The 26,164-nt window shown below is 36.5% G+C and overlaps 1 protein-coding gene across 3 annotated transcripts in view; it reads right to left on the reverse strand.

Moving 5' to 3' along the window:
- The window catches only part of PIEZO2 (piezo type mechanosensitive ion channel component 2), a 447,097-nt gene that overhangs the window by 263,123 nt on the left and 157,810 nt on the right, over positions 1 to 26,164 (reverse strand). For all 3 annotated transcript variants that reach the window (XM_032293399.1, XM_032293398.1, XM_032293400.1), the window contains exon 3: positions 22,635 to 22,760. In XM_032293399.1, the coding sequence (XP_032149290.1) occupies positions 22,635 to 22,760 (126 nt within the window). The remainder of the gene's footprint in view (positions 1 to 22,634; positions 22,761 to 26,164) is intronic.

The following is a 26,164-nucleotide window of genomic DNA, read 5'->3' on the forward strand; positions in this document are numbered from 1 at the left end:
GGAACAGAGAACCTAGAGTGCACACCCTACTATTCTCATTTCTCTCTGATGTTAGTAATGTTTTCCTTGATCTTTCCAGAAGAGTATAAACTCATGAGATTGAGTATATTTTCTAGGTTCACTAAAATTAATTCTTGCACTTTAGATAATACATCAAAAATTGTTGCTAGTCAATAAATAAGACAGAAGAAAAGAAAGAGAATAAGGGAAAGGAGGAGGAAGTAAAAAGAAAGAAGAGAGGAAAGGAGAGGAAAGGGGGGCACAAAAGGAAGAAGGAGGAGGCAAAGGAGAGCTGGGAGGGATGTGGGGGTTGCTTTACTTGAACAGCTCCAAGAGAACAAAGCTTCCTTTCATTGTATTTTGTGCTGGAATTGAAAATGTGGATTTAATTAGAAAGAGTTTCTAGAAATCAGGCCAAATTACATTCATATCAACATCAGCCTTAATCCCCATTGACAAAAAGGACTTGGGAAAGAGCAGTCAAGGTTGGGCTCTGGTAGTAAAAGGAAAACAGAAGAGCAGGAGAGCATGGAGACAGCCACGGGCATGGCCTGGTGCACTGTGTGTAGGAGGCCTGTAGTCCTTGAATCCAGCATGGAGGTTTTCTCTCTTGGTTACCTGTTATCTGAAGATTCTGAGGTGAGGGAGATGTGAACATGCAGCCACTAGAATGAAGTGCTTGTATTTCAGTGTTTTTTTTTCAATCTGTTTATTAGAACATGTCAGTGCTGTGTAACAACTTTAGAGAGTGCATGCTTTGGAAGTAAACTAACCCCAAAATAAAAGCTCCATGTTATGAGGAAGATAACTGCTGAAACCAGGGTCCTGTGTATGAGAAAGATGTGCCCTAAAACGGGAGCTCTGTGTATGAGTAGAATGTCTGCTAATACAGGGGTACCATGCAAGAAGATCTCTGCTATAGCTTCCACATTTCCACTTCTGTTTTGTCATGACCTATGTAAAATTTCAAGTATAGAGGACTCCAGTATTTCATTTCTACCTTTTGGATTAATGTTTTCTTAGTGAATATTACCATTAGAATATTACCATGCTTATTTTTATGTGTCTTCCATATTATAGAATACCTTGAGAGCAAAGATTTAAATTTTTTTGTTAATTTTAAGCTACCATATCCCCAGCATTAGAACAGTAGCTACAAACACAGTGGGTGATCAATAAATACTTGTTCAATGATGAATGAATAAACCTGAGTTGTGCTTTTCCTAAATCTTTGACAACCTTTCTTTGGGGAGGGAGTAATTCTCTCTCTGCTTAAGTCCAGTTTCCACTATTACTAATATTTTATGGAATTCATAGATAAGGCTTTGACTGTCATGGCTATCTGGCAATGAGTTTTCATCTGATTAGCCTTATCTTGATCCAGTTTAATCCATGATTTTCAAAAAAATGTCAACAACCTAATAACAATATCCTTTAGTTACTGATTACAAAATCAACATACAAAAATCAGTAGTGTTTCTATGTATTAACAAAAAACTTTCCAAGAAATAAATTAAGAAAACAATTACATTTATTGTTTTAAAAATATTTAGGAATAAATTTAACCAAGGAGAGGAAAGATCTATACACTGGAAAATAAACATCAATGAAAGAAATTGAAGACACAAATAAATGGAAAAATATCCAATGTTCATGGATTGGCAGAACTAATATTGTCAAAATGTTCATAGTGCTTAAAGCCATCTACAGATTTAATGCAATCCCTCTCAAAATTCCAATGTCATTCTTCACAAAAATTGAAAAAAATCATTCTAAAATTAGTATGGAGTAACAAAAGTCCCCAAACAGCTAAAGCAATCTTGAGTAAAGCAAAACAAACCTGGAGGTATCACATTCCTTGATTTTAAAATATATTATAAAGGAATTGTAATGAAAACAATATGGTACTGGCATAAAAACAGACACATCATCCAGTGGAACAGGATATACAACCCAGAAATAAACCCAAATATATATGGTCAATTGGTTTTCAACAAAGGTGGCAAGAACACAAATGGGGAAAGAACAGTCTCTTCAATAAAAATGCTGGGAAAGTTGGATTTCCACATGCAGAAGAATGAAATTATATACTTTTCTTATGCCATATACAAAAATCAACTGAAACGAATAAAAGACACAAATGTAAGACCTGAAACTGTAGTTACTAGGAGAAAAAAAAATAAGAGAAAAGCTCCACATTAGTCTGTGTAGTGATTTCTTGGATAGAACTCCAAAAGCGCAAGCAACAAAAGCAAAAAATAGACAAGTGAAATTGTATCAAACCGAAAAGCTGCTGCACAGCAAGAGAAACAACTAACACAGAGAAAAGACTACGCATGCATTGAGAGAAAATATTTGCAAATCATACATCTGCTAAGGAGCTAATATCCAGAACATATAAGGAACTCAAACAACTCAATAGCAAGTAAACAAATAACTTGATTAAAAATGGGCAAAGGATCTGAACAAACATTCCTCAGAAGATATGAAAGTCCAACAGATACATGAAAAACTGCTCAACATCTTCAATCATCAGGGAAATGCAAATTAAAGCCACAGTGAGATACCACTTCATACTTGTTAGAATGACTTTTATCAAAAAGCTAAAAGGTAACAAATGCTGGAGAGAATGTGGAGCAAAGGGAACACTGTTTGTGGGAATGTAAATTAGTACAGCCATTATGGAAAACAGTATAGAGGCTCCTCAAAAACCTAAAAAGTGTTCATCAACAGATGAATGAATAAATAAAATGTGGTATAAAAGTATATACACAGTGGAATACTACACAGTCTTTAAAAAGAGAACAATTTTGCCATTTGAGTCTAGGTAAAATAAGCCAGGCACAGAAAGACAACTACTGAATGATCTCACTTATATGTGGAATCCAAAAAAGTCCATCTTACAGAAACAGAAAGTAGAAAAGTTGCCATCAGAAGCTGGGGGAAAGGAGGAAGTTGAGGAGAGGGCAAAGGGAGGGGAAGTTAAGGAGAGAGACTTGAAAGCATGCTATTCAAAGGGTACAAACTTTCAGTTAGACTGAAGTGTTTGCAATCTATTGCACTGCATGGCGACCACAGGTAATAATATTATTGTATTACCTATTTAAATTGGCTAAAAGAATAAATTATTAACATTTTTACCACAAAAATAAGCTCATCAAGTAATGGATATATTAATTAGCTAGAGTAAATCTTTTTACAAGTTATCACACCCCATAAATATATACAATAAGTATTTGTCAATTAAAAATAAATTTAAATAATAATGCTTGTCAGTTTTGCCCAAATAGAAACAAAAAGCTACTTTTCCCAGAAGTGCATTAATGCGCTTCAGGCAACCCATCATTTAAAATAACTGTTAAAACCGTAAAAATATAGACATAGTCTAGGGTATAAATTTGGCCACTATGACTTTAAACATAAATAAACATACCGACTCTGTGAGAAATGTATATTATTGAGTATAAAGTTTACTGGTACAGTTACTAAAGCATAATAAATTTAAAAATTACATCATTATTTAGAATGTTTACTACCATGACTCAAAGCTAATTATAAATAATTCCAAGAATAAAATAAATGTCATGGCTGTTGACAATGTCGACCTGTAACTGTAGCACAGAGAGAAGGCATTAAATATATGTTGTCAGCAAAAACATGTATTAACGATTCAATCTTATGAGTGAAATGTATGCTTATTAGTGAAATACATGCCACTAGCATATTGATACAGATTTTTAAACTAGTAAATCAAAGAGCTGTTTTAAATGGAAAGTATTTGTCTTGTTTTTTTCTCAAAGTCTTCACAGTAAAAGGTATATTTTACCTGCATCTGAGTTCACGAACAAAGGCAAATGATTTTACAGAAATTTCATCAAAAACTTCACATTCTTTTTTTATTTTAAGCTTACAATTATTTAAAAACAGGCTCATAAGTAATAATTTAATTTTGGATTATTTAATTATTTTAACTGAGAGAAATGTCACATGTCCAAGTTCATCAATAATATGTCAAAAAAGATCACATGTAGACAATCCATTATAAGTAATGTTGACATGAGATGTCTTATAATACACTCAACAAGACACAAAGAAACAATTTTTAAAATTTATTACTTAAGCCCTGCATCTCACTTTATCAGTTTCTTGGTACTGTGTGTATATGCCAACGCCTGCTATGAGATAATGCAATTGGTTCATATGCTCCATTGCCTACCCATTACAAGGTCCCATTGAGGAATGGTGACTTGTCCAAGGGTAAAAAGAAGATTTTCAGATCTAGACAAAATTTATGGCACTAATATAACAAACATATACATTTCTTTTAAGTAAAATATTTATTTAACACATCTATAATAAAATTAAATAAATGACATAAACTTCAATCTCATCACAAAGTGTTTTTATATATTAGTAAATCTTTACTGCACCCTAGATACTTGGAAATACCTGTAAGAAAGAGAGACAGTTCCCAGTCCCCAAATACTCTTACCTGAATAACTGTTAAAACAGCAATATTTCTAGCATGAAGGAAACTTAAATGTATTTTATGTATAGATATTCATCTTTTTATATTTGTAAAAGCTCACAAATTATCAAATTGAAGTAAATGATGCTTTTATCAGCTTTGGGATATTTGACATCCTAAGGCTATAAGCTTGATTTTACAGAAATAGTAGTGTTTTGTGTCTTTTTATTTAAGTTATAAAATCCTAAAAATGCCAAACCCACATAGTATGTACTTTAATTATTAACATTGGTTTTATTCAACCAAATATTCCAGAACTAGTTTTAAATATTTTAAGTATAGCTTAAAAGGGCTAGCTTTAGTATAGCAGGAAGCAAAACTTCTTCTATGTTCAATTTTTATCTTTTTCGAGAAACACAGCCAGATTCTACCACAGTAGAAATTCTCTAGTCTAAAAGATATTGTTTCTATACTCTCAATCAGTTTCATTTAAACTCTAAAAAGTATTAAAAGCAGGAAGGGTGAAATAGCCAATCCCCGCCAAAAGTCACTTATAGACACAGCATATCGTCACACCTTAGGTGACATTAAGAACTAATAAAGTTGCAGCAGCTACACTGCTGTAGCCACAAAGACATTGTGGTTTTTTTTTTTTTTTTTTTTTTTTCTGAATGGGTGGGCACCTATTTTCACTTGATTGGTTTGTATACATCAACTGCGTGTTTGAGGTTTTTTTCCTGAGCTGATTACTCAGACTAAAAAAAAAGTCCCCCAATCCTAATTTAAAAGTCACAGTCTAGATTTTCTCCAAAATATTTTAAAATGAGCATTGGTTAAATGTGCTGCCGCAATCTTTGCAATCGTCTCTCTCAGTGACCTCGGGGAAAAAAAATCACATAACTACTGTGTCTCTGTTTCCTTATTTTTAAATGAAAAGACTGGACTGTGACATCTGAAATGTTCCATTTGATAGAAGATTCATTAAGAAATTGTGGCATACACACCACACACACACACACACACACACACACACACACACACACACACACATATATATATGATGGAATACTACTCAGCCACAGAAAGGAATGAATTAACAGCATTTGCAGTGACCTGGGTGAGACTCGGGACTATTATTCTAAGTGAAGTAACTCAGGAATGGAAAACCAAACATTGTATGTTCTTACTGATGCATGGGAGATAAGCTACAAGGATGCAAAGGCATAAGAATGACACAATGGAGTTTGGGGACTTGTGGGGAAGAGTGGGAGGGGGGCGAGGAACAAAAGACTGCAAATACGGTGCAGTGTATGCTGCTCGGGTGATGGGTGCACCAAAAGCTCACAAATCACCACTAAAGAACTTACTCATGTAGCCAAATGCCACCTGTACCCCAATAACTTATGGAAAAATAAAATTAAAAACATAAAATTAAAAAAAAGAAAAAATTTTAGAATATGGTGCTCAGGAGATTCTCATTTGCAGTGCCACTTCCAGGTATGCTCTTAAGTTGGCAATGAATAAAGACAGTTTTGCACTCTGTATTTATAGTGCTGGGACTCCAACTCCACAAGGAAAATTTGAATTGAGTAAGAAAGGATTTTTTTTCACAACTGATTTAAGGCCACACTTATCCAACTGTAAGTTTTAAGTTAATATAGCTAAAAGTTAACATAGCTAGATAGCTCTTACGTTTAAGATGAAACGAATTTAAACAAATAAAAAAGAAATAGACACAAGGACTTTCCCTAGAGATCCATTAATGAAAACATCTCACAAGAAACATCAGCGTGCAAGAGTGTTGGCTTTTCCTGGAGGGTGTGTAGAAATTCAGGTGAACTGCTGCACTCCATGGGCTCTCTGTAAAGCTATTTAGAAATGCAACCCTGATTCTCGAAATGTTCAGAGCTTTCTGTCCAAGCACCTGGGACCAAAGACTGCAGTCAACTATATTAGCATGACAACACATTCTTTATATCATGAGATTATAGTGATCCTCAAAACTACCATGAATTAGAATTATTTCCAGATGCTCTGTTCAATGAAAGCCTTAAAAATAATGCAAAAGGATGGCGATCTCAGGCTACGTTGGCAGCAGGTTAGACTCGCAGTCATAGCCCTTCTCCCATCCATTCTGAATCTCCCCTCCACCTGCCTGCAGCTTTTCCTGGGTACTCAGTGCCCTCCCTCAGCTCCCCACAGCCTCATACTGACAACTGGCATTTTCCTCCCACATGTTCTCAATTGTGCCTTAACACTCCTGTGAGGGGACAACTGTAAAGCCTGGGACCCCAGGAGCTGCACACAGGGCTCTCTCCTTGCTCCTAGGTGTGGGATTCATGGTCAAGTTTCCTCCAGTTTCTGCAGGTATGATATTTCCCCATCAACAAGTCCCATCACTTCAGGTGACTTTATTTCATGTTGTTCTGGACCAGGCATTTGAGCTGAATTTGCCTCATTGAGCTGTGCTACGTTGCCCCTCTTTCTTTGACTTTTCCTCTTACCAAGTACAAATTTCTCTCTCCATAAGCAGACTTTCAGTAGGCCAGATGCAGTATCATCTCAGTTTTTTAATTTGTAATTTTATTCCCAAGATAAATCCATCATTTAATCTCTTTAAATGGAAGGGTCATGGCTGCAACGGCCCTTTCCAGTGATCACATTCTATGAGCCCATGCTAGCAATGTGAGGGATGACATTTCCCACAGAGATATTTGTTTTAACAGCCCTGAAAGCTAAATTCTGTCTTGAAATGTATACACTTTTATAATCTTATAAACTTTAAAAGACTAAAGTTGGTTCCGGGGCTATACATCTACCCAGAATCATTCCTCCTATAAAACTTAAATAGAAATAATCCAGCCAGGTGTGGTGGCTCATGTCTGTAATCCCAGCACTTTGGGAGGCTGAGGTAGGTGGATCATGAGGTCAGGAGATCCAGATCAGCTTGGCCAGCATGGTGAAAACCTGTCTCTACTAAAAATACAAAAATTAACCAGGTATAATGGCATGAGCCTGTAGTCCCAGTTACTTAGGAGGCTGAGGCAGGAGAATCACTTGAACCTGGGAGGCAGAGGTTACAGTGAGCTGAGATTGCGCCACTGCATTCCAGCGGGCCGACACAGCAAGACTCCGTCTCAAAAAAAAAAATATATATATATATACATATCATTAGAAAGAATCAGTTTGCAGTGAGATATTGGATAGCTCTTAAGACAGTGGCATTGACTCTCTGGACTAAAAGCAGTATTTCTGTATCTCTGCCCAAGTACAATAGAAAAATCTCACCAAATACATATCAAATTTAAGGTCAAGACATTGATTAGATGCATAACATCTGGAAAAATATTTAAAAAATGGTTTTCCACATTAACCGGTTACATTGGATAACAATAAGAAAAAATAACTCAATTCATTTTCTGCATTTATCTTCTGTTTCTCCCAAATAGATGGCTGTACTTTCCCTACTAACTTAATTCATGGTAGAGTGAGAGACAAAGAACACCTATAAATTAAGGTTAAACTGAGTCTTAAAACATAATATATAAGGAATAATATTACCTTAACAAAAGCTCTTTGTCAATGTTATGGTTTGGTATTGAGACATACACATAGCTTATGCCTTACTCGGAAATGAAGATGACTGAGCATTTCAGTAGATGCTAATTTAAGCTGTTACCTGCATTTTGAAGTCCTCTAAGACCTATATTTTCTACTTGAATTTTGTCTTTTCAGACTTACTCAGAATATTTTCCAAATAGACCCTCAGGTTTCACAATAAAAAGGAATGTGAGAAAGGGGTGTAGAAAGTGAAGAAAGTGAAGAAAAAGATGTATCAGAGACACAGGGTACACAAGGTACCCAAGAAACCATCTTCCTAGCAGACCTCAGAGAAGGCTGCTTTGTGAATGAGTGAAGCTCCTCTATGGCTATCAAAGGAAGGATTATTTAATCAATGATGATGGAAAAAACAGCCATTTTGGAGAAAAACCCGCTTTTCAGAGTCTCTCTACCAAATAACCTCCACATTAATTAATGTATCATAAACATGAACAAAAAATTGAGTAGAATACATATCAATTCTGAGTGTATAGCATTGAAGCAATAAGAAAAAATAGGGACAATGGATTATCATATCTTTAAAAACTCAATATAGTAAAAAATCAACAAAGCCAATTCTTAAAAATCAGCCTCGTAAAATAGGTTTGCAGAGAATAGTATGAGCAAATGTTCCACAGAAATAAACACAAATAGTAAACACATGGAAAAATATTTATCTTCACTAATTATTTTTAAAGAAGCATTGGGTTATTTAAAATCTACTAAATTAGCAAAAGCTTTACTGAAATGCTAGTGAGACTTCAGTGAATATGGTATACATTTTTTCTCCTTTGTTAAGGTGAAATATTCACATATCAAACAATGAACCATTGTGAGCAATTCAGTGGTGTTCGCTCAAATCGATGGCAGTACGTGTTCACCATGCTATTCAACTACCATCCAGAACACCGTGATGATGGTGCTGTAGTTCCAGAACACTGTCATCACTCCGGAGAAACACTACCCATTAAGTAATCATGCCCCATTCCACCCTACCCATAGCCCTTGGCAACACCAATCTGCTTTCTGTCTTTATGGATTTGCCTATTCCGGATACTTCATCTAAATGGAGTTAAAAAATATGTGAACTTTGTGTCTGGCTCTTTCACTTAGCATAATGTTTTCAAGATTCTTTCATGTTATAGCATTTGCCAATACTTTAGTTTTATAGCTAAATAATATTTCATTTTATATATGTATGTGTGTGTACATATATATATGTGTACACACACACATACGTATCTAAATATATAATTTCATTTACCTTTTGATGGATATTTGGAGTATTTCTACCTTTTGGCTAACATGAATAGTAAACAGGTATCTATGTGAATACCTGTTTTCAATTCTTCTGTGTGTATACCTAAGAGTGAAATTGTTAGATTATGTGGCAGTTCTATGTTTAATTTTTTGAAGAACCACCAAACTGTTTTCCACAGTGGGTGTACAATTTTCATTCCCACCAGCAAAGAGGTCCAGTTTCTCCATATTCTCATCAACACATGTTACTGCCAGGCTTTAAAAAAATTTTTTTTTAATTATAGCCATCTTATTTAGTGTAACACTGCATTTCATTGCAGTTTGGATTTGTACATCCACAATGACTAATAACGTAGGGCATTTTAAATGTGTTTCTTGCTCATTAGTACACTGGAGTGAGGCTGTCAATAAGGATTTCTCAGGCTCAAAGGATTCAAAGTCTTGAAATATTATGGTGCTCTTTTAAAAAATATCTGTCTATCTGTCTTGGCTAGTGGCATTCTAAGAAGTACGAGCATGTTGATGAACAGTATGGTACAGTCTACAGTCTAGAAGAGTGAAAATACATTTTTTGACCTTATAAATCCACTCTTAGAAATTTATCCTAAGGAAATAAACAATAAATTTGTATGTGAAAATGTTCACAATATTGAATGACAAAAATCAAAACCACCCAAGGAAAGATTTGAAACGTTTTTATCTAACAGCATGAGGAAAGATTATGCCAGAAATGAAGTATTTATAAAGACCATGTAGAAATGTAGAAAAATGACATGGAGCAGTTAAGTGTTCTAGTTTTCACCCAGGTTTGATGACAATCCTAGGAATATAGACGTAGGGAAATATAAGGTCCATGACAGGAAGGATACTTGACTTTTTTAACAAAGCATTTTAAAGCTAAAAAGATGTCTGGTATAGAATAGATTCTCATAAATGTTTGCTAAATGGATAAAGATATGGATGCATTAAAAAATACAGAATGTCAATCATAATGTACATAAAATGAAAAACATATATGCAAAAATGAAAGTATCCAACCAGGTCCCTCACTGACACCTAGAGTTCAATCCAAACCTTCCTCCATCATGCTGGAATTCATCAGCTCCTGTTTCAGGAAGTAGTCCTTCATCAGCTCCTCAAGCCAGAAATCTGGGCATCATTTTAGGTCTTTTCCCCTTCCTAATAGCACACTCCTAAGCCATTCATTCTCCAAACACTTGACTCTTCCTTAATCTCTCTACCATCTTCAGTTCTCTGCTACATCATTGCCACCCTAGCTAAAGCTGTCATTCCTTCCGCATGGATTACTGCCACAGCCTGTACAACAGTTTCCTGCTGAGAGTCTTCTCCACTGTCAATCCCTTTTCCATGCAGATGGCCAGAGTGCATTATTCCATAACACAAAGCTTTACATTTCTCTCTCCTACATGAAAGTTATTAAATTATTCCTATTGCCCATAAGAAAATCCCACATTTCTTGTTATAGTTTTCATTAGGTGCCCTCAATATTGAGTGCAAATTAAATCACTAGGGTAGCTTTTTTAAGTTTAATTTTAATTTTTTTTATTTCAGGAGGTTTTTGGGGAACAGATGGTGTTTGGTTACATGAATAAGTTCTTTAGTGGTGATTTCTGAGACTTTGTTTCACCCATCACCCCAGCAGTGTACATTGTACCCAATGTGTTGTCTTTTATTCCTCACCCACTCACCCACCTCCTGCCCTTTCCCCTGAGTCCCCAAAGTCCATTACATCATTCTTATGCCTTTGTGTTCTCATAGCTCAACTCCCACTTAGGAGTAAGAACATACAATGTTTGGTTTCCCCTTCCCGAGTGATTTCACCTAGAAGAACAGTCTGCAGTTCCATCCAGGTTGCTGCAAATGCCATTATTTTGTTCTTTTTTTATGGCTGAGTAGTATTCCACAGTGTGTGTGTGTGTGTGTGTGTGTGTGTATTCACAATTAGGAATTGGGCTGCTATAAACATGTGTGTGCAAGTATTTTTTTCATATAATGACTTCTTTTCCTCTGCATAGATACCAAGGAGTGGGATTGCTGGATTGCTGGATCCAATGGTAGATCTACTTTCAGTTCTTTAAGGAATCTTCACACTGTTTTCCACAATGGTTGTGTTAGTTTACATTCCTGACCAATAGTGTAAAAGTGTTCTTTTTTTTTTTTTTTTTGCAACAGCCATGCTGACATCTATTTATTTACTGTTTTTTTTCATTATGGCCATTCTTATAGGAGTGAGGTAGTATCACATTATGTTTCTCATTTGCATTTTGCTGATAATTAGCTATGTTGAGCATTTTTTCATATGTTTTTGGCCATTTGTATATCTTCTTTTGATAATTGTCTATTCATGTCCTTAATCCACTTTTTTTTTTATGAGATTGCTTGTTTTCTGACTGATTTGTTTGAGTTCCTTATAGATTCTGGATATTAGTCTTTTGTCAGATGTACAGATCATGAAGATTTTCTCCCACTCTGTGGGTTGTCTGTTTTCTCTGCTGATTATTTTTTTTGCTGTACAGAAACTTTTTAGTTTAATTAAGTCCCATATATTTATCTTTGTTTTTGTTGCATATGATTTTGGGTTCTTGGTCATAAAGTCTTTGCCAATGGCTAGGAGGATTTTTCCAATGTTATCTTCTAGAATTCAGGTTTTAGATTTAAGTCTTTGATCCATCTTGAGTTGATTTTTGTATAAGGCAAGAGATTGGAATTCAGTTTCATTCTTCTACCTGTGGCTTGCCAATTATCCCAGCACCATTTGTCAGATAGGGTGTCCTTTCCCGGCTTTATGTTCTTGTTTGTTTTGTCAAAGATCAGTTGGTTGTTAAGTATTTGGCTTTATTTCTTGGTTCTCTATTCTATTTCATTGGTCTATGTGCCTATTTTTTATTCAAGTACCATGCTGTTTTGGGGACTATGGTATTATAGTATAGTTTGAAGTCAGGTAATGTGATGCCTACAGATTTGTTCTTTTTGGTTAGTCTTGATTTGGCTATATGGACTCTTTTTTGGCTCCCTAAGAATTTTAGGAATCTTTTTTCTAGTTCTGTGAAGAATGATGGTGGTATATTGATGGGAAGTGCTGGATTTATGCCATCAAATCTTACTATAAAGTATTGCTTCTTAACAATAGTTTGGGGTTCTTCAAGAGTTATGTACATTTTAAAAAAAGATTATATACTAAATGCAAATGCAAGGTAAAGAAAAAATATTTAAAATAATAATTAATAATGTGATACACATTTACCAAAAAAACACTTTTTTCAAAAACTAAATGGTAAATAAATATGCAAAATATTTGTTTATAATGTATCATACTTTATATTAACATTTAATATTATATGTTAATGTTTTATATGTGCTCATATTCTGCAACATGAATCACAATGATATATTTAAATGTCTCTCAATTGGATGTAAGGCATAAATGATATTAGCAACTGCTTTCCCAAGCTTCTAGATGCCTAAAATGTATTCTTAATACTCAAAATCCAGAAGAAGTGTTTAAATCCAAACTCTTGATTACAGGAAAGAAATGTTTTTTGTTTACAAATCCACATACCTAAGCCATAAAATATATATCAATGTTGTAAGTCTGAAAAACAACTAAGCTTGTGTCACACAATTAATATTTTCTAGAATGTCATGATTATGCTTAGCCCAATTCTGCTGCTTCCATAGGCCCTTGAAATGCCCTTCCACATGCCATAAATTCTGAAACATACAGTTATAGCTTTATGTTGTTCGTCTATAATTTTGAGGTTGAGTTTACTTCCATACCACACAGACTTGCCTTAGTGCTTTTATTATAAATTATTTACACTAGAAATGCTGCATCATGAAGCTGAGGTTAGAGAAATTGTTATTTAAGCAAACTAAATCAATTCCAAATCATTTTAAACTTCCTGCTCTGTGATTTATCTTACAGCAAGGACTGGTCAGCGTGGTGGGAAACAGATGGGCACAAGGATCATGACTCCACTGCTACTCATTTGGGGGCTCTTCTTCCCTCGCTTCTCATTGAGGAAAACCTTATTAAAGTACACCCAGCCCCTATGCCTCCTTTTCTTCTCTTTCCTTCCTTACTACTTCTAACTAACTTTCTCATCTATGGCTTTCTGCCCTAATTTTCCCAAATTTAAATGGAAATCCAAATTTTCTTTTGCAAAGGAAATAAATACCAAGTAACTTCATTTGATAAGTAATTTCTAAAGAGAAATAAAATGTGTAATTCTAATACTTCCTCATGAACTAAAAAGATGAGAAATGGGAACAACTATCTGAGCAGGATTTGGGGTATGCACCTGTGGGAGAGAAGTGAGGGGACAGAGCTCCTGGCCAGGAGAGGGCATGGGTGAGCTTAGATGCGCTCCTCCATGACTCACTCACAGGTCCAGCAGGTGAGAACACCACTGAGAATTGGTCACAAAACAAAGCAAGAGAGTCATCAAATTTGCCTTTGCTGCACTTTTATTTTCCTTTTTTTGGCTGCTATTAATTCACTTATTCGTTCTTCGATTGTTAGACAGTATGCTATGCATCAGCCACTGTGGTCAGGGCTCAGGTTACAAAAGTAAATGAAATATCAGAGGTTCTACCTTTAATCTGATCATATTTTAATGGAAGAACATATAAAGTCAGTGATTATCACTCAATAAGACATGTTTAATGACTGCGACGTCAGATATTTGGGGAGCTCAAAGGCATCTGACCTCATCTACCTGGGGGCATTAACTCAGGTTATCTGGAGGAAGCAGCCAGTATTGGAGAATGGGGCTGGCAGAGGACTGGCAGTGTGTGTAAGGACATTCTCCCAGGGGACTAACATGGGCAAAGATGTGGCAAGGCAATAGAAAGCTTATTGGAATTGGCAATGTGAGGGAGGAAATGACAACCATGGGGTAGGCAGAAGTAGAGAAATACAGCTTTCCTGCAGCCCTTCTACCCATCTGGAAGAGCCCATTGCCCTGCATGCACGCAGCTGCACAGGGCCCCGGCACCCTCCCTGGGCCACCTTGCATGCTATCACTACATTTCTTCCTTTTTTTTCCCATAACTTTTCTGTTATTCCTAAGTCTCTTTATCTGCAAATTAGTAAAATATCAAAGACTTAGCAGGACTATAATGCAGAATCAAGACATTGTAAATAAAATATGCCTGGAACATAGTAGGCAATCATACATGGAAGCTGTTATCATTACTGATTTGGAGCAAAACTAAGAACTAAAAAGATGTTTCACGCACTCATGCAAACACACACAGAGCTGGGTGTGAGATGCAGTGAGGCAGGAGAAAGAGGAAGAAAAGGAAGGCTTATTGGAATGCTTGATCCATGGCAGGAACTCTAGAAATTTTGCCCTATTGGGGGTTGAGATGAAGGTGATAAAAGGTAAGGAAGGAGGTTCTATTTATAGGCAGAATCAAAATCCCAAATCAAAGATGGGAGCAATCTGCTTTTAGAGAAATATAAATAGGATTTCACAAGAAAGACATCTGATGTTTCAGGTCAGAAAAGCTCTACATTAATCCACAATATGACAATTTCCACTGATGGGAAGGACAGTTACCAGAACAAGGAAAGTCACTGCCCCTCAATGTTTGGCATTCATCAGGCCCTGGCAACTCCCCATGACCAGACGCTGAGGCTTTCTCACCAATCAGCCATAAGATACTGACCAAGCTTGGCAAATAGCAGAGGATGAAGGGTGCAAGAGGCACCTGAAAAAATACTGCTGTGGCATTAAAGCAATCTTCAAAATTTTGAAAGACTGCTGTGTAGAGAATGGATTAGACCATCTATGTATAGTTTTGGCAACAGCCTCAGGATCTAGAATCTTATGGCCACACACTTCAGGGAAGTAAATTTCTGAACATCAAGAGCCATCCGGTACATTCTTGTTGATTTATTGATTTATTTACATCTTTAGGAAAAACATCTCCAATTTCCTCAGGCTTTAAAAATACAGATTAAAAGCATTTTAGACCAGGAGACCTCGGTTATTAACAAGTTGACACAAGGCCATGGCAGGACCCGCTTGGAGGAGGTGGCAGGGACAGTGGACTGAAGGAGGCTGGGAAAACATATCCCCGACAATGGATGCACATCCAGCTCCTCGGTCATGCAGTCCTGCACTTTCCCCGTGACTCACTCGTAGGGGTGAAGATATTCCTAAAGGCCAATATCAATTATCCTGTGAAGCATGTGCAGTCACTTCCGGCCATTCATACTTTTACCAGGGTTAGTATATTAGATTAACTGTCCTCTCACCCAGCACAGCCTTCAAAATTTATGTATCCTAATCATATCTATGCCTCAAAATCTAATTAACCAAACTCCAACCCTGCATAAAATATTCCCCAGCACACGTATGAGGGTGCAGGGTGTACTGGAAAGAGTATAGACTGTGGAGTCTAGGAGACCTGAATTTAATTCCGGCTCTGTTGCTCACTAATGAGCAGCCTAAGGTGAGACACTTTCTGTCTTTAGGCCTCACTTTCCCCACCAGTAATCCTATAGTGAAAGCCAATACTTTTAAGAGATATCCTAAGAATTAAATGAGATAATAATGGCAGAGTGCTACTTTATGCAAAATTGTCAATTCACTCTCCTCCTAACTTCCATCATTTTCCTCTTTCTTCTAAAATTCTATGCTGTAGAAAGGTAATAAATAGTGAATAATATATTTATTATCTATTCCTCTGAGCTGGAGGGCATGGGGCAGATGACAAGCTTTCAGGTAGATGAGGGAATGAGGAGAAGGCTGTAAAACATTCAGAAGACCAGGCCAGGCCCAAGGCTGCAGCTGCGGGGCAGCTGTATGAGAGATTGCAGTGGGGAGGTTGCTGAGAAGAGTGGAAAATTCTGGAAGGAAAACACAGGGTCACTAAAGACACACATCATGGATGCTGCCTTCCACCCAGTGCCATTTAGCCCTTAAATTTTGGATTCTAATTATATAGAGTAGGCACTAACCCAAATATAATGGCATTGGCAAGAAACTGAAAAAGACTATCACAGAGAATGATTCGGTACCATGCAGGTTTTATAATTTCAAATTTCATCCATGTGACTGTGCATAATTTAGAGACAGGATTTGATTTGGAGTTGTCTCTACTACCTCGTAGCAGTTTATGACCTTGGGCAAGCAATAGGACTTCTCTAATAACAGCAACAAGAACAACAGTTTGTACTGCCTGAGCACTTACTATGGGTCAAGCACAGTCCCAAAGGCATGGCCTATGGTAACTCAACCCTCACAACAGCCTATGAGATGATGACTGTTATCTTCATTTGATAGTTGAGGAAACTGAGGCACAGAGATAAGGAAGATCGTAAACTTAGTTATATATTAAATAGTGTAAAAATTGTCATGAAAAAGATTTGTCATGATAAAATGAGATATTCTATTTGAAAATTGCTGCATAAAGTGAGCATCCCTCTCTTACCATTACTAAAGGTGAATCAAAGTATCAACATGGCATTGGCTTAAGGGTTGTCCACACGGATGGGTGTCATGTGGTACTACCCCTCAGCTCACCTTCATGCCTGTGCCTAGCTTGTGGCAGTAAAAACAATGTGTATTCATTATTCCAAGAGCATTGACTCCATCAGATATTGGGCTATCAAAGTTCTTTTTCAGCAGTGCTTCCATCAAGAGTGTGTTCATCATAAATGTGTATTTGCCCACTGAGCAGAGCAGTAGGCTCCATCTAGGTTGGCATGCACCTCCATGAGTCAGAAGTAAAGTTACAGCTTGGACCAGTTTTTTAAGTTGTTGTATGACGCGGCAACATCTGCTTTCAGGAAGCTGGCCCAAGGAGAGATGAGGCCACGTGTGGTGCCTGAATGAGTTAGGAAATAGAAAGATCAGGGAACGGGGTGAGGTAAGGAACCCAGGCTCCACTGACACCACCTCGCCTCGCTGATCAGCCTTCCGAAGAAAGCAGGCAGCAGAGAGTGGTTTCAAAAGAGAACTCAGAACATGCAGGGTATGAGTTTGCTTTTATAAATGTTGTCTCCCATTTCACACTTATTAGCTCTTTTCTCCACAGTACTGTCTCAAATATGAAAAATTAACGTCAAGAATTTTGATTGTATGAGGATGGAATTATTTGTATGAGGTTGGATCCAGCAGTGACTGCAAATCTAGGCTCCATCTCCAATTAGCACAACTAACGAAGTGTGGGGTGAAGTTTACAGCTTTGTGTGCAAAGGGATGAGTTAGCACTCACACCGGCAAGCAGAGTGTACACAACAGTGGCTTAGTCTGTGGTCCTCCCCACAGTCATCGGGATGGGAGGATAAACTGCCAGGCTGGGTCTGTCCCTCGGTCTTCTTATCACAGGCCGATGTACCTTGATCCTTGGCATTGGGAGCCTTGTGCATTTCAAGGACAGAAGCATGTCAGGAAAAAAAACTATGGAGGCCTGTCCTAACTTCTTGGTTGGTGGGCTTCTGGAGCAAGTTTCATGCGCTTGTAGAATGAGAAAGGATGAAACTCTGGATGACCCTCCTCCTGCAGGGCGAAAGAGCAATGCATCTGAGGGTGTAAGCTTTGGGGGAAGCTGAATCCAACCAGGAATGCTGCCATTGAAGGATGCAAAGAAAATATTCAGCTGGACGAATAAGAGAATAGCTAATTTTAGTCCTTTGAAAATGGACTTATCTAAAGTCCTAAGAACCACAGTGGAGGAAACAATCTTACACACACGATGAATAAACAGCTCCGTAAAGATGGGGAGAGGGTGGAAGGCCAGACGGATCTGTGCTGAGACTCCAGCTGAGACACGCAATGGCTTCCTGCAATTCATTTGGCCTCTAGTGCCTGTTTCTTCATTGTAATCCCTACCTCAGCACTACCTGCAAGTTGGGCACTGCGTTTATACAGAAAAAGGGCACCGTCTTGGAGAGAAGAGACTACACAAAGGCGTAGCCCTCCATGGGCAAGGCTTGGCCAGGAGACCAGCCTCTTGACATAAATAAAAGGATTCCACTGTCTCCCACTGGATGGAGCCTAACAAAGGACTCTCCTGCTCAGTTCCTCCTCAGGCTGGGGCCTGCACACAGACCGCAGTGGTCCGGCTCCATAGCCTTGTCCACCCTAAGGACTTGTTTAGAGAATGAATAGGGCAGTGCGTGGATACAGGGAGTGTCTTACTTAAAGAATAGCAAAGCCTGCCTGGAACAAGAAAGGAAGGAGTCATAAATTGAAAAAGGAATAGAATAATCCATGGGGTCTTATGGCTCATAAATGCTCTATAAACAGGAGATATTAACATCACAAATTTTTCCTGTATAGTTGCTAACTCAAAAGTTTCTTTCAATCAATAGCATGCTTTAAGCACAGCACAAGAATCCAGACCGGGCTTCAAATTTCACTAACATTGCCACAAATCTAACACGGAGTCAAACAAACTACTTCTATGTAATCTGTAATGACATAATTGAAACCGGGTTTACATTTATTTAAGTAGCATAGTTTTGGTGGAATGAAAATGTTTTAGTAAGCGGCACAACATATGTTTGAGCAATATTTACAGAGGTCTCCCCTGCCCCATGGACTCCTCACTTACCTATAAGAGCACTGTTTTGGAAATGAAAAAAAAAAAAAAAAAAGGTAGAAAGGAGTGGTGTTAAGTTACAGTACTGCACAATGGCACCTTTATCAAACCTGCCAACTAGTCAAAATCTAAATACGGTGGTTTGAAAAAATCTTTATTACTGCCAGTTAATATTCACAGGACTCTGAGGTAACAAGAACTTTCAATGACTCAATATTTATAAATGCTACTGTTGTCCCACCAAAACTTCTGTCAGATTCCTAAGAGATGCTGGAACCTTTTGTGATAATGAGGGTGAGGGTATGCGTTTTAAATGGGGAAAATAAGTAGTTAGGAAAACAAAATTCAAAATTCAGCACACATAAAGGAGCACATGGTGATCTCGAATTTGAATTCTACTTGAATATGATTCGATAACCTGACTTACCTGGGTTTTAATTTTAATTTACCAATGTCTTGAAGATAGAGAAAACGTTCAAAATGTTCGACGCTGATGGCCAAGACAGCTTTTGTCTTTTTATTTGAATTTTTGCTATGTTATCTATGCAGATGCCAAAAAAGGATAAACTTCAAATTTGGTACATTGAAATAATTGAGCTTGTGTTTACAACTCCGATGGCATAATAATAATTCCAAATACTTGAGAAACAATAACATTAGTGAAGTGAAGTCAACTCTAAATTAAAAAGTCAGTGTTTCCATTACCCACCCTAACAGTATTTTCAGTTTATATAACTTGATCATTAAAAAGTGCTCTGGGCTGAAAACCTGGTCTGTGTCAATCTTGGACTAAATTAGTTTGCAAAGCTCTGAAGTTTGTTTGTTCTTCCCTTTTATACCTTTTCAAGAATGTATTAATTTTAAATGCTACACATAAAACTAAACCAAAAATAATCTGCAACACCTGATGAGCCAATGCGATTACAGGCATCACTAGGCTTTCAGGAGAAATTTGTGATTTCTATAAACCCACCTTCAAGATTAGTATGGCTGGAAGTAAAAAACTCAATTTTTCCCCCCTCAGTCTTTCACATATGCCTTCTCTACTGGTTACTTCATCAAAAATACTGGAACTTTAAATTGGAACTATAACTTTTTGTAGAAATAAACTTCAAATTGGAATTTAACTTTGCGGAAATAAAGTTTACTATTATGACTTCTATTAAATTGACTCGTAACAGCATAGAGCTTTCATCTGGGGACAGCAAAAGAAAAAGGAAAGGGAAGATGTTATGTTAGACACTGACATGTTCAAATATATTGCAGTATAGGATGAGTGTAGAGGGCATTTGTGCATGAATAAAAAATATCTTTGACAGAGACATGGAAATATCATAATATCACAAAGCCCATATATTTAGGAGTGAGGTTAGGAGGGGCAGACCTAGCTCCTTAATATTGGTTGGGCAAGGAAGGCTTGGGAAGAGGTAGGTCAAGGGGCCAGCTGTGACTACAGCTGAGATGGCCACCTCCCTTCACCACTGGAAAATACAGACTTCTGCATGATATTAATAGAGGTCCCACCTGAAGTGTCCAAGTATTTTGAATTTTTGCTGGAGAAGGAGCCAAAGCAAGAACAAGTGTGTGTGTGTGTGTGTGTGTGTGTGTGTGTGTGTAAGCTTGCTTTTCTGTCTATACCCTATGGAGAACATAAACAGAGTAACTGCAGTTATAAATGCAGAGAAAATAATGTTGTTTTAGCATTTCATATCGCATTTTTATTTTGATCTTTGTAGAATTATGGAAAATCATCAATCCAAAATAGAAACACTTAGACTCTGTGAGTCAAAAGAGATCATAAATTTCACTTCTACCCTCCACCCACATTCCTATATTACTCAGCAACCTAAAATTTTTTGCATACATGAATAAGTTATATATATATATGCTCAAAATTTAAAAATTTCATGTTGTAATGCATCCTATAATGAAATATTTCTAATGATGAAGAACTTATCATTTTTGAAAAAGCCTTTTATCTAGACAACACCTTTAGTTATAAGATTCTTCCTTATGGTCCTGAGAGTGCCTTGTTAAGAAACAGCCAAAGGATTTTTGGTTAATACGCACTGTATCTTGTAAGACAATACTACTATCAGCATTGTTGCTGCTAACATTTCTACTAAGTCCAGAAAGATTTGAACCTGGCCAAATATAGTAAATGCTTTTTATCAAGGTAACATAACCAAAATACCCTTATTTAAACACTGTGTTTCATGAAGGCTTTAATAATGGGATAACGTGGTTTTTAACAAACATGAGAACCACATTTTAACAACTGACTGTTATACTGCCAGGAAAAGGATTAAAGTATTGATACATGCTACAACATTGACAAATCTTGAAAACTTTATGCTAAATTAAGGAAGTCATATACAAAAGTCACGGATTGTGTGATTGCATATAGACAAAATGTCCAGAATAGGCCAATCTAATAAAGATAGAAAGTAGATTAGTGGTTGCCTAGAGATGGCTGGAAAGGGAATGGGAAATAACTATTCAAGGGTATGCAGTTTCCTTTGGATGATGGCAGTGTTTTGGAATTAGTAGTGATAGCTGCACAACCTTTTAAATATGCTAAAAACTGCTGAATTATATATTCCAAATGGTTGAGTTTTATAATATGTGAATTATATTTCAATTAAAAAATACCTTAAAAATAGATCTTAAAAAATCATCTTGATAGGCATTGTTATCAAAATAACTCTGAAATCGATAAAATGATTGAAATGAATACTAACTTTAGCTCTCTAACATCTATACAGTGAGGGATAATGGCTAGTTTATGAATATAAATTTTACTGAAGGATTCCTCGCTGTATTTAAATAAACACTCTTTGATCCATGAAGAATTTTTATTTCCTTTTTACTTTACAGGGAAGAGTGGGTTTGCTTCATATTACCTGTGCTTGTGAAAGGTCAGGAAATTTCAATCCCACAAATGGGTTCTTCAAAGAAAAACTGACAAGTTACAACTGTTATTACAGTCTATTTCAAATATCTCAGGGTTTCCGTAACTTAACGGAAAACATATAATTGCTTTTACCTATTGGAAATGCTTCTATTTTTTCAAGTAACAATCACACATCCTACAAAAACTGAAGCATGATTTATTCAATGACAGGCACATTTTCAAAAGATAATACTATCTAGATAAAATATGTATATTGACTCTTTCAGATCATAACTTCAAAATATAAGATGTCTAAGAAATACTGCTTCCCTTTAAATATCAATAAAAAAAACTTCCAATATGAAAGAGAAACTACATGTGTCATTACATTTTTCCCATAAAAACATGAGAAATCTTACATTGTACTTTATAATAGGATTAACGTCATTGCCATATAATTTTATATAATATTATTCAAATTTATACTCTTATTCATTACGTTAGAAATTGTATATATTTTTTTAACTGACTATACTGAAAGCTCGACGGGCTGTCTGTAACTACTGAATCTTAGGTTCAGCTCAATGATAATGATTTACATGCAGATAGGGGATGATCTCCAACACATGTTGAAGAGTCATTAATAAACTTAATCTCATGACCCAATTTTCTATGGCAAAGCTTCTTTTTATATATTTACACTGCATTGCCAAAGACCAAAAATTTCCATGAATTTTATAATTTAATTATTGCATAGGTTTCTATGTGTGTGATAACACACAGCTTTATTACACATGTATATAACATAAAGAAAGAAATCACCATAATACTCACAGTTGTAGCCAGGTGCAATACGATGTTGAGCTTCAAGACTCGCCAACGTGATGTGGAAGATGATGTGCAGCAGCAGGAAGGAAAGACTGGTGAAGCAGAGAGACTTTAATAACCGTCCCGTATGTCCTAAGGGGTAAAAAGTGCAGAGATTGTGAGAGAACTTAAGATGAAACACACTGGTGTTGAATATTGTACATGTTTCTGTGTAACCCATTAGGTAGGCTGACTCGAAAGTATATGTAGTGCAATAATTATTGTCTAAATTTTAGTGTATAGCTAAATGGTATCTTATTCCCTTTGTAACATCATATATCTGGGTTTATATTTATTAAAAATTCACTGTAAAAGAAAGATGATTTCCTATTTATCATATGACACATTGCAATGGAACTACAAATAGATCCTGGCCCAAAAAATTATATAAAAAAAGTGCAGCCAACTTTGAAGAACTGATAACGCCTGTCTTAGAAAAGTAATTCCAGGAATTAGAAAAAGAAGAAAAGTTACTTAAAAAATTCTATGAAGTTAGAGTAACTTTAATTTTAAATCAAATAAGGCTAGAAAAGAAAATTATAAGCCCATGTTACTCATAACTTAGATATAATTTTTTTTAATGTATTAACCAACAGAAGTAGCATAGAAAAAATACAATACATAGGCTAAGGTTTATTGGAGAAAACCCTTAAAAGTGTAGTTAACATTAGCAAATCAATAAGTTAATTCACACACTAGTAGGTTGCTATCATGATTTTCTCAATGGGTACCAAAGAAATGTTTCATAGAGTTCAAAATCTATTTATAATTTTTAAAAGCACAAGAAAAATAGAAATACAAGGAAACATCCTTAAAAGATTTATAACAAAACAAACATCCTGTTTATGGTGGAATTTTAGGCATAGTCCCACCAGTATCAGAGAATGATAAAAAATTTTGTTTTTTTTTAAAGTGTTGTGTCATACTTTCATTGACAGTGTTTTTGTTCTTTCATAGTGACATATAAAATAATGGCATCTTATGTAATATATAATAGATACGAAATCCATAAAATAAATATTAGCAAACTAGATGCATTAATATATGAAAAAGATAATATATTGTATCTAAATTGGATTTAATCCCAAAACTGCAAGACTGTTTTAACTTAATAAATCAATTAATGTAATTCATCATATTAGCAAATTAAAGGAGAAATAGCATTTGATCTTCTATCTAAGTGAAGGAAAAAGCATTTAAGGAAATTCAACATCCAGGCATTATAATACTTATGGATGACTAAGAATAAAAGAGCATTTCTTTAACCTAGTATGATGGTTAATATTGAGTATCAACTTGATTACATTGAAGGACACAAAGTACTGTTCCTGAGCATGTCTGTGAGGTTGTTGCCAAAGGAGATTAACATGTGAGTCAGTGGACTAGAAGAGGCAGATCCACCCTCAATCTGAGTGGGCACCATCTAATCAGCTGCTGGGATAAAAGCAGACAGAGGAACCAAGAAGCACTAGACTGACTAAGTCTTCTGGTCTCCATCTTTCTCCCATGCTGGATGCTTCCTACCCTCAAACATCAGACTCCAAGTTCTTCAGCTTTTGGACTCTTGGACCCATACCAGTGGTTTACCAGGGGGGGTCTTGGGCCTTCGGCCACAGACTGAAGGTTGCACTGTCAGCTTCCCTACTTTTGAGGTTTTGGGACTCAGATTGGCTTCCTTTCTCCAAGCCCACAATCCAAATAGCTCTCATCAGGCCCCATTTCTAGCACTGGGGATCAAATTTCAAAATGAGATGTGATGAGATGTCAAACATCAAAACTACATCAGTAGGCATATTTGTCTTGTCTTTGATTTCAAAGAGAAAGCTTTCAAAAGTTTTATTATGCATAATTTTGCAGCAGCTTTTTGCTTATTTGTTTGTAAATATCCATTACTAGGTGTATTAGGGTTCTCTAGAGGGACAGGACTAATAGAATAGATAGACATATGAGAGGGAGTTTATTAAGGAGTATTGACTTACACAGTCACAAGGTGATAAAAGTACTTAAGAATTAATCCAAAACAGAGTGCTTAAGACCTTTATTGACAAAATTATAAAAAATAGAAAAACAAATAATAGGTATGCACAAATGAAGAGATATGTTACATTATATCGTATCATTAATGAATGAGATGAGTCAATGTGACAAAAATGTCAATTTTCCTCCAATTTAATCCAGAAATTCAGGACAGCTTAAAATAAAATGCCAACAGAAACTTTTACACCTTCTACAAATGTATTTCAAAACATATAAGAAAAGAATGCTTTGAAGATTTCAACAAACACTTAAAAATACATTTGGAAAAATAAGACTCTGAATTGCCACATCCATTTTGAAATTTTGAACAATAAAATCAAAAGTGGGTGAGGTTGGTGTACCATAGCAGACATTAAAGTATGCAATAAAACCTGTTTGTTTATTAATTTAGTTTTTTGAGTCAGGGTCTCACACTGTCATTCAGGCTGGAGTGCAAGTGGTGCAATGTTGGCTGACTGCAACCTTCACCTCCCAGGTTCAAGAGATTCTTGTGCCCTAGCCTCCCAAGTAGCTGGGATTACAGGTGAGTACCACCACACCTGACTAATTTTTGTATTTTTGGTAGAGATGGGGTTTCGCCATGTTGACCAAGCTGATTTTGACCTCCTGGCCTCAAGTGATCCTCCTGCCTCAGCCTCCCAAAGTGCTGAGGTTATAGGCATGAGCCACAGTGCCTGGCCAAAACCGTAAGTTTAAACAAGCAGAAATTTAGATTCCTTAGAGAAAGGAAAAAGTCAATTGGAATACCACATAGTGCTCAGAAACATATCAGTTAATAAACTTGATATGATATTAACTTGATAAATGTCAAAGTCAACTCTACAAATTGAAAGGAAAAAGGACAGAAATGGTATCAATAAGATGGCATACTAGGAGGTTTCAGCTCTCATTTCCACAGAAACACCAATTCTGGTAACCACCCATGGACAAGAATACTTCTATGGAAGCCCCAGGGTCTGGCTGAGTTTCCAGCACTGCAGTGGAACAAAAAATCCAAGAGCAAAAACAGGATAAGCTTTTCCTCTTATCTTATTCCTTAAACAGGATAAGTAGCTTCACTTTATCCATGTCACCCCTACCCCAAGGTGGCACAAGTTGGTACCAAGAGAGGCCTGATTGGCCTGCAATTTCTACTACTAGGGAAAGTGAATGATGTGTGTTCTAATTTTTCTAGTCCTGTGAATTGCTAGCTGGGAGGTCTGTTCTGTCTCACTTCACCCAGAACACTGAAGGAATAAGCTTAGGAGCAGGGAGAAGAGAGTACACAACAGCTGGTGTGCAATTCTGTACAGCCAGTCACAATCTCTAATAATCAGTTCATAGACTCCAAGAGACCCGCCACTGAACTCCACAGGATGACTTGCATGAGGACACCCACAACCAAGTGATGAACTTCCCCAGCACCCTGTGCCACTCTCTCCTATGGACAGCACCCTGTACATCCCTGTGCATGGCCTGCA

The sequence above is a fragment of the Sapajus apella genome, unplaced genomic scaffold (assembly GCF_009761245.1).
Source record: "Sapajus apella isolate SASKATOON/1434 unplaced genomic scaffold, GSC_monkey_1.0 scaffold29, whole genome shotgun sequence".
Taxonomy (NCBI): domain Eukaryota; kingdom Metazoa; phylum Chordata; class Mammalia; order Primates; family Cebidae; genus Sapajus; species Sapajus apella.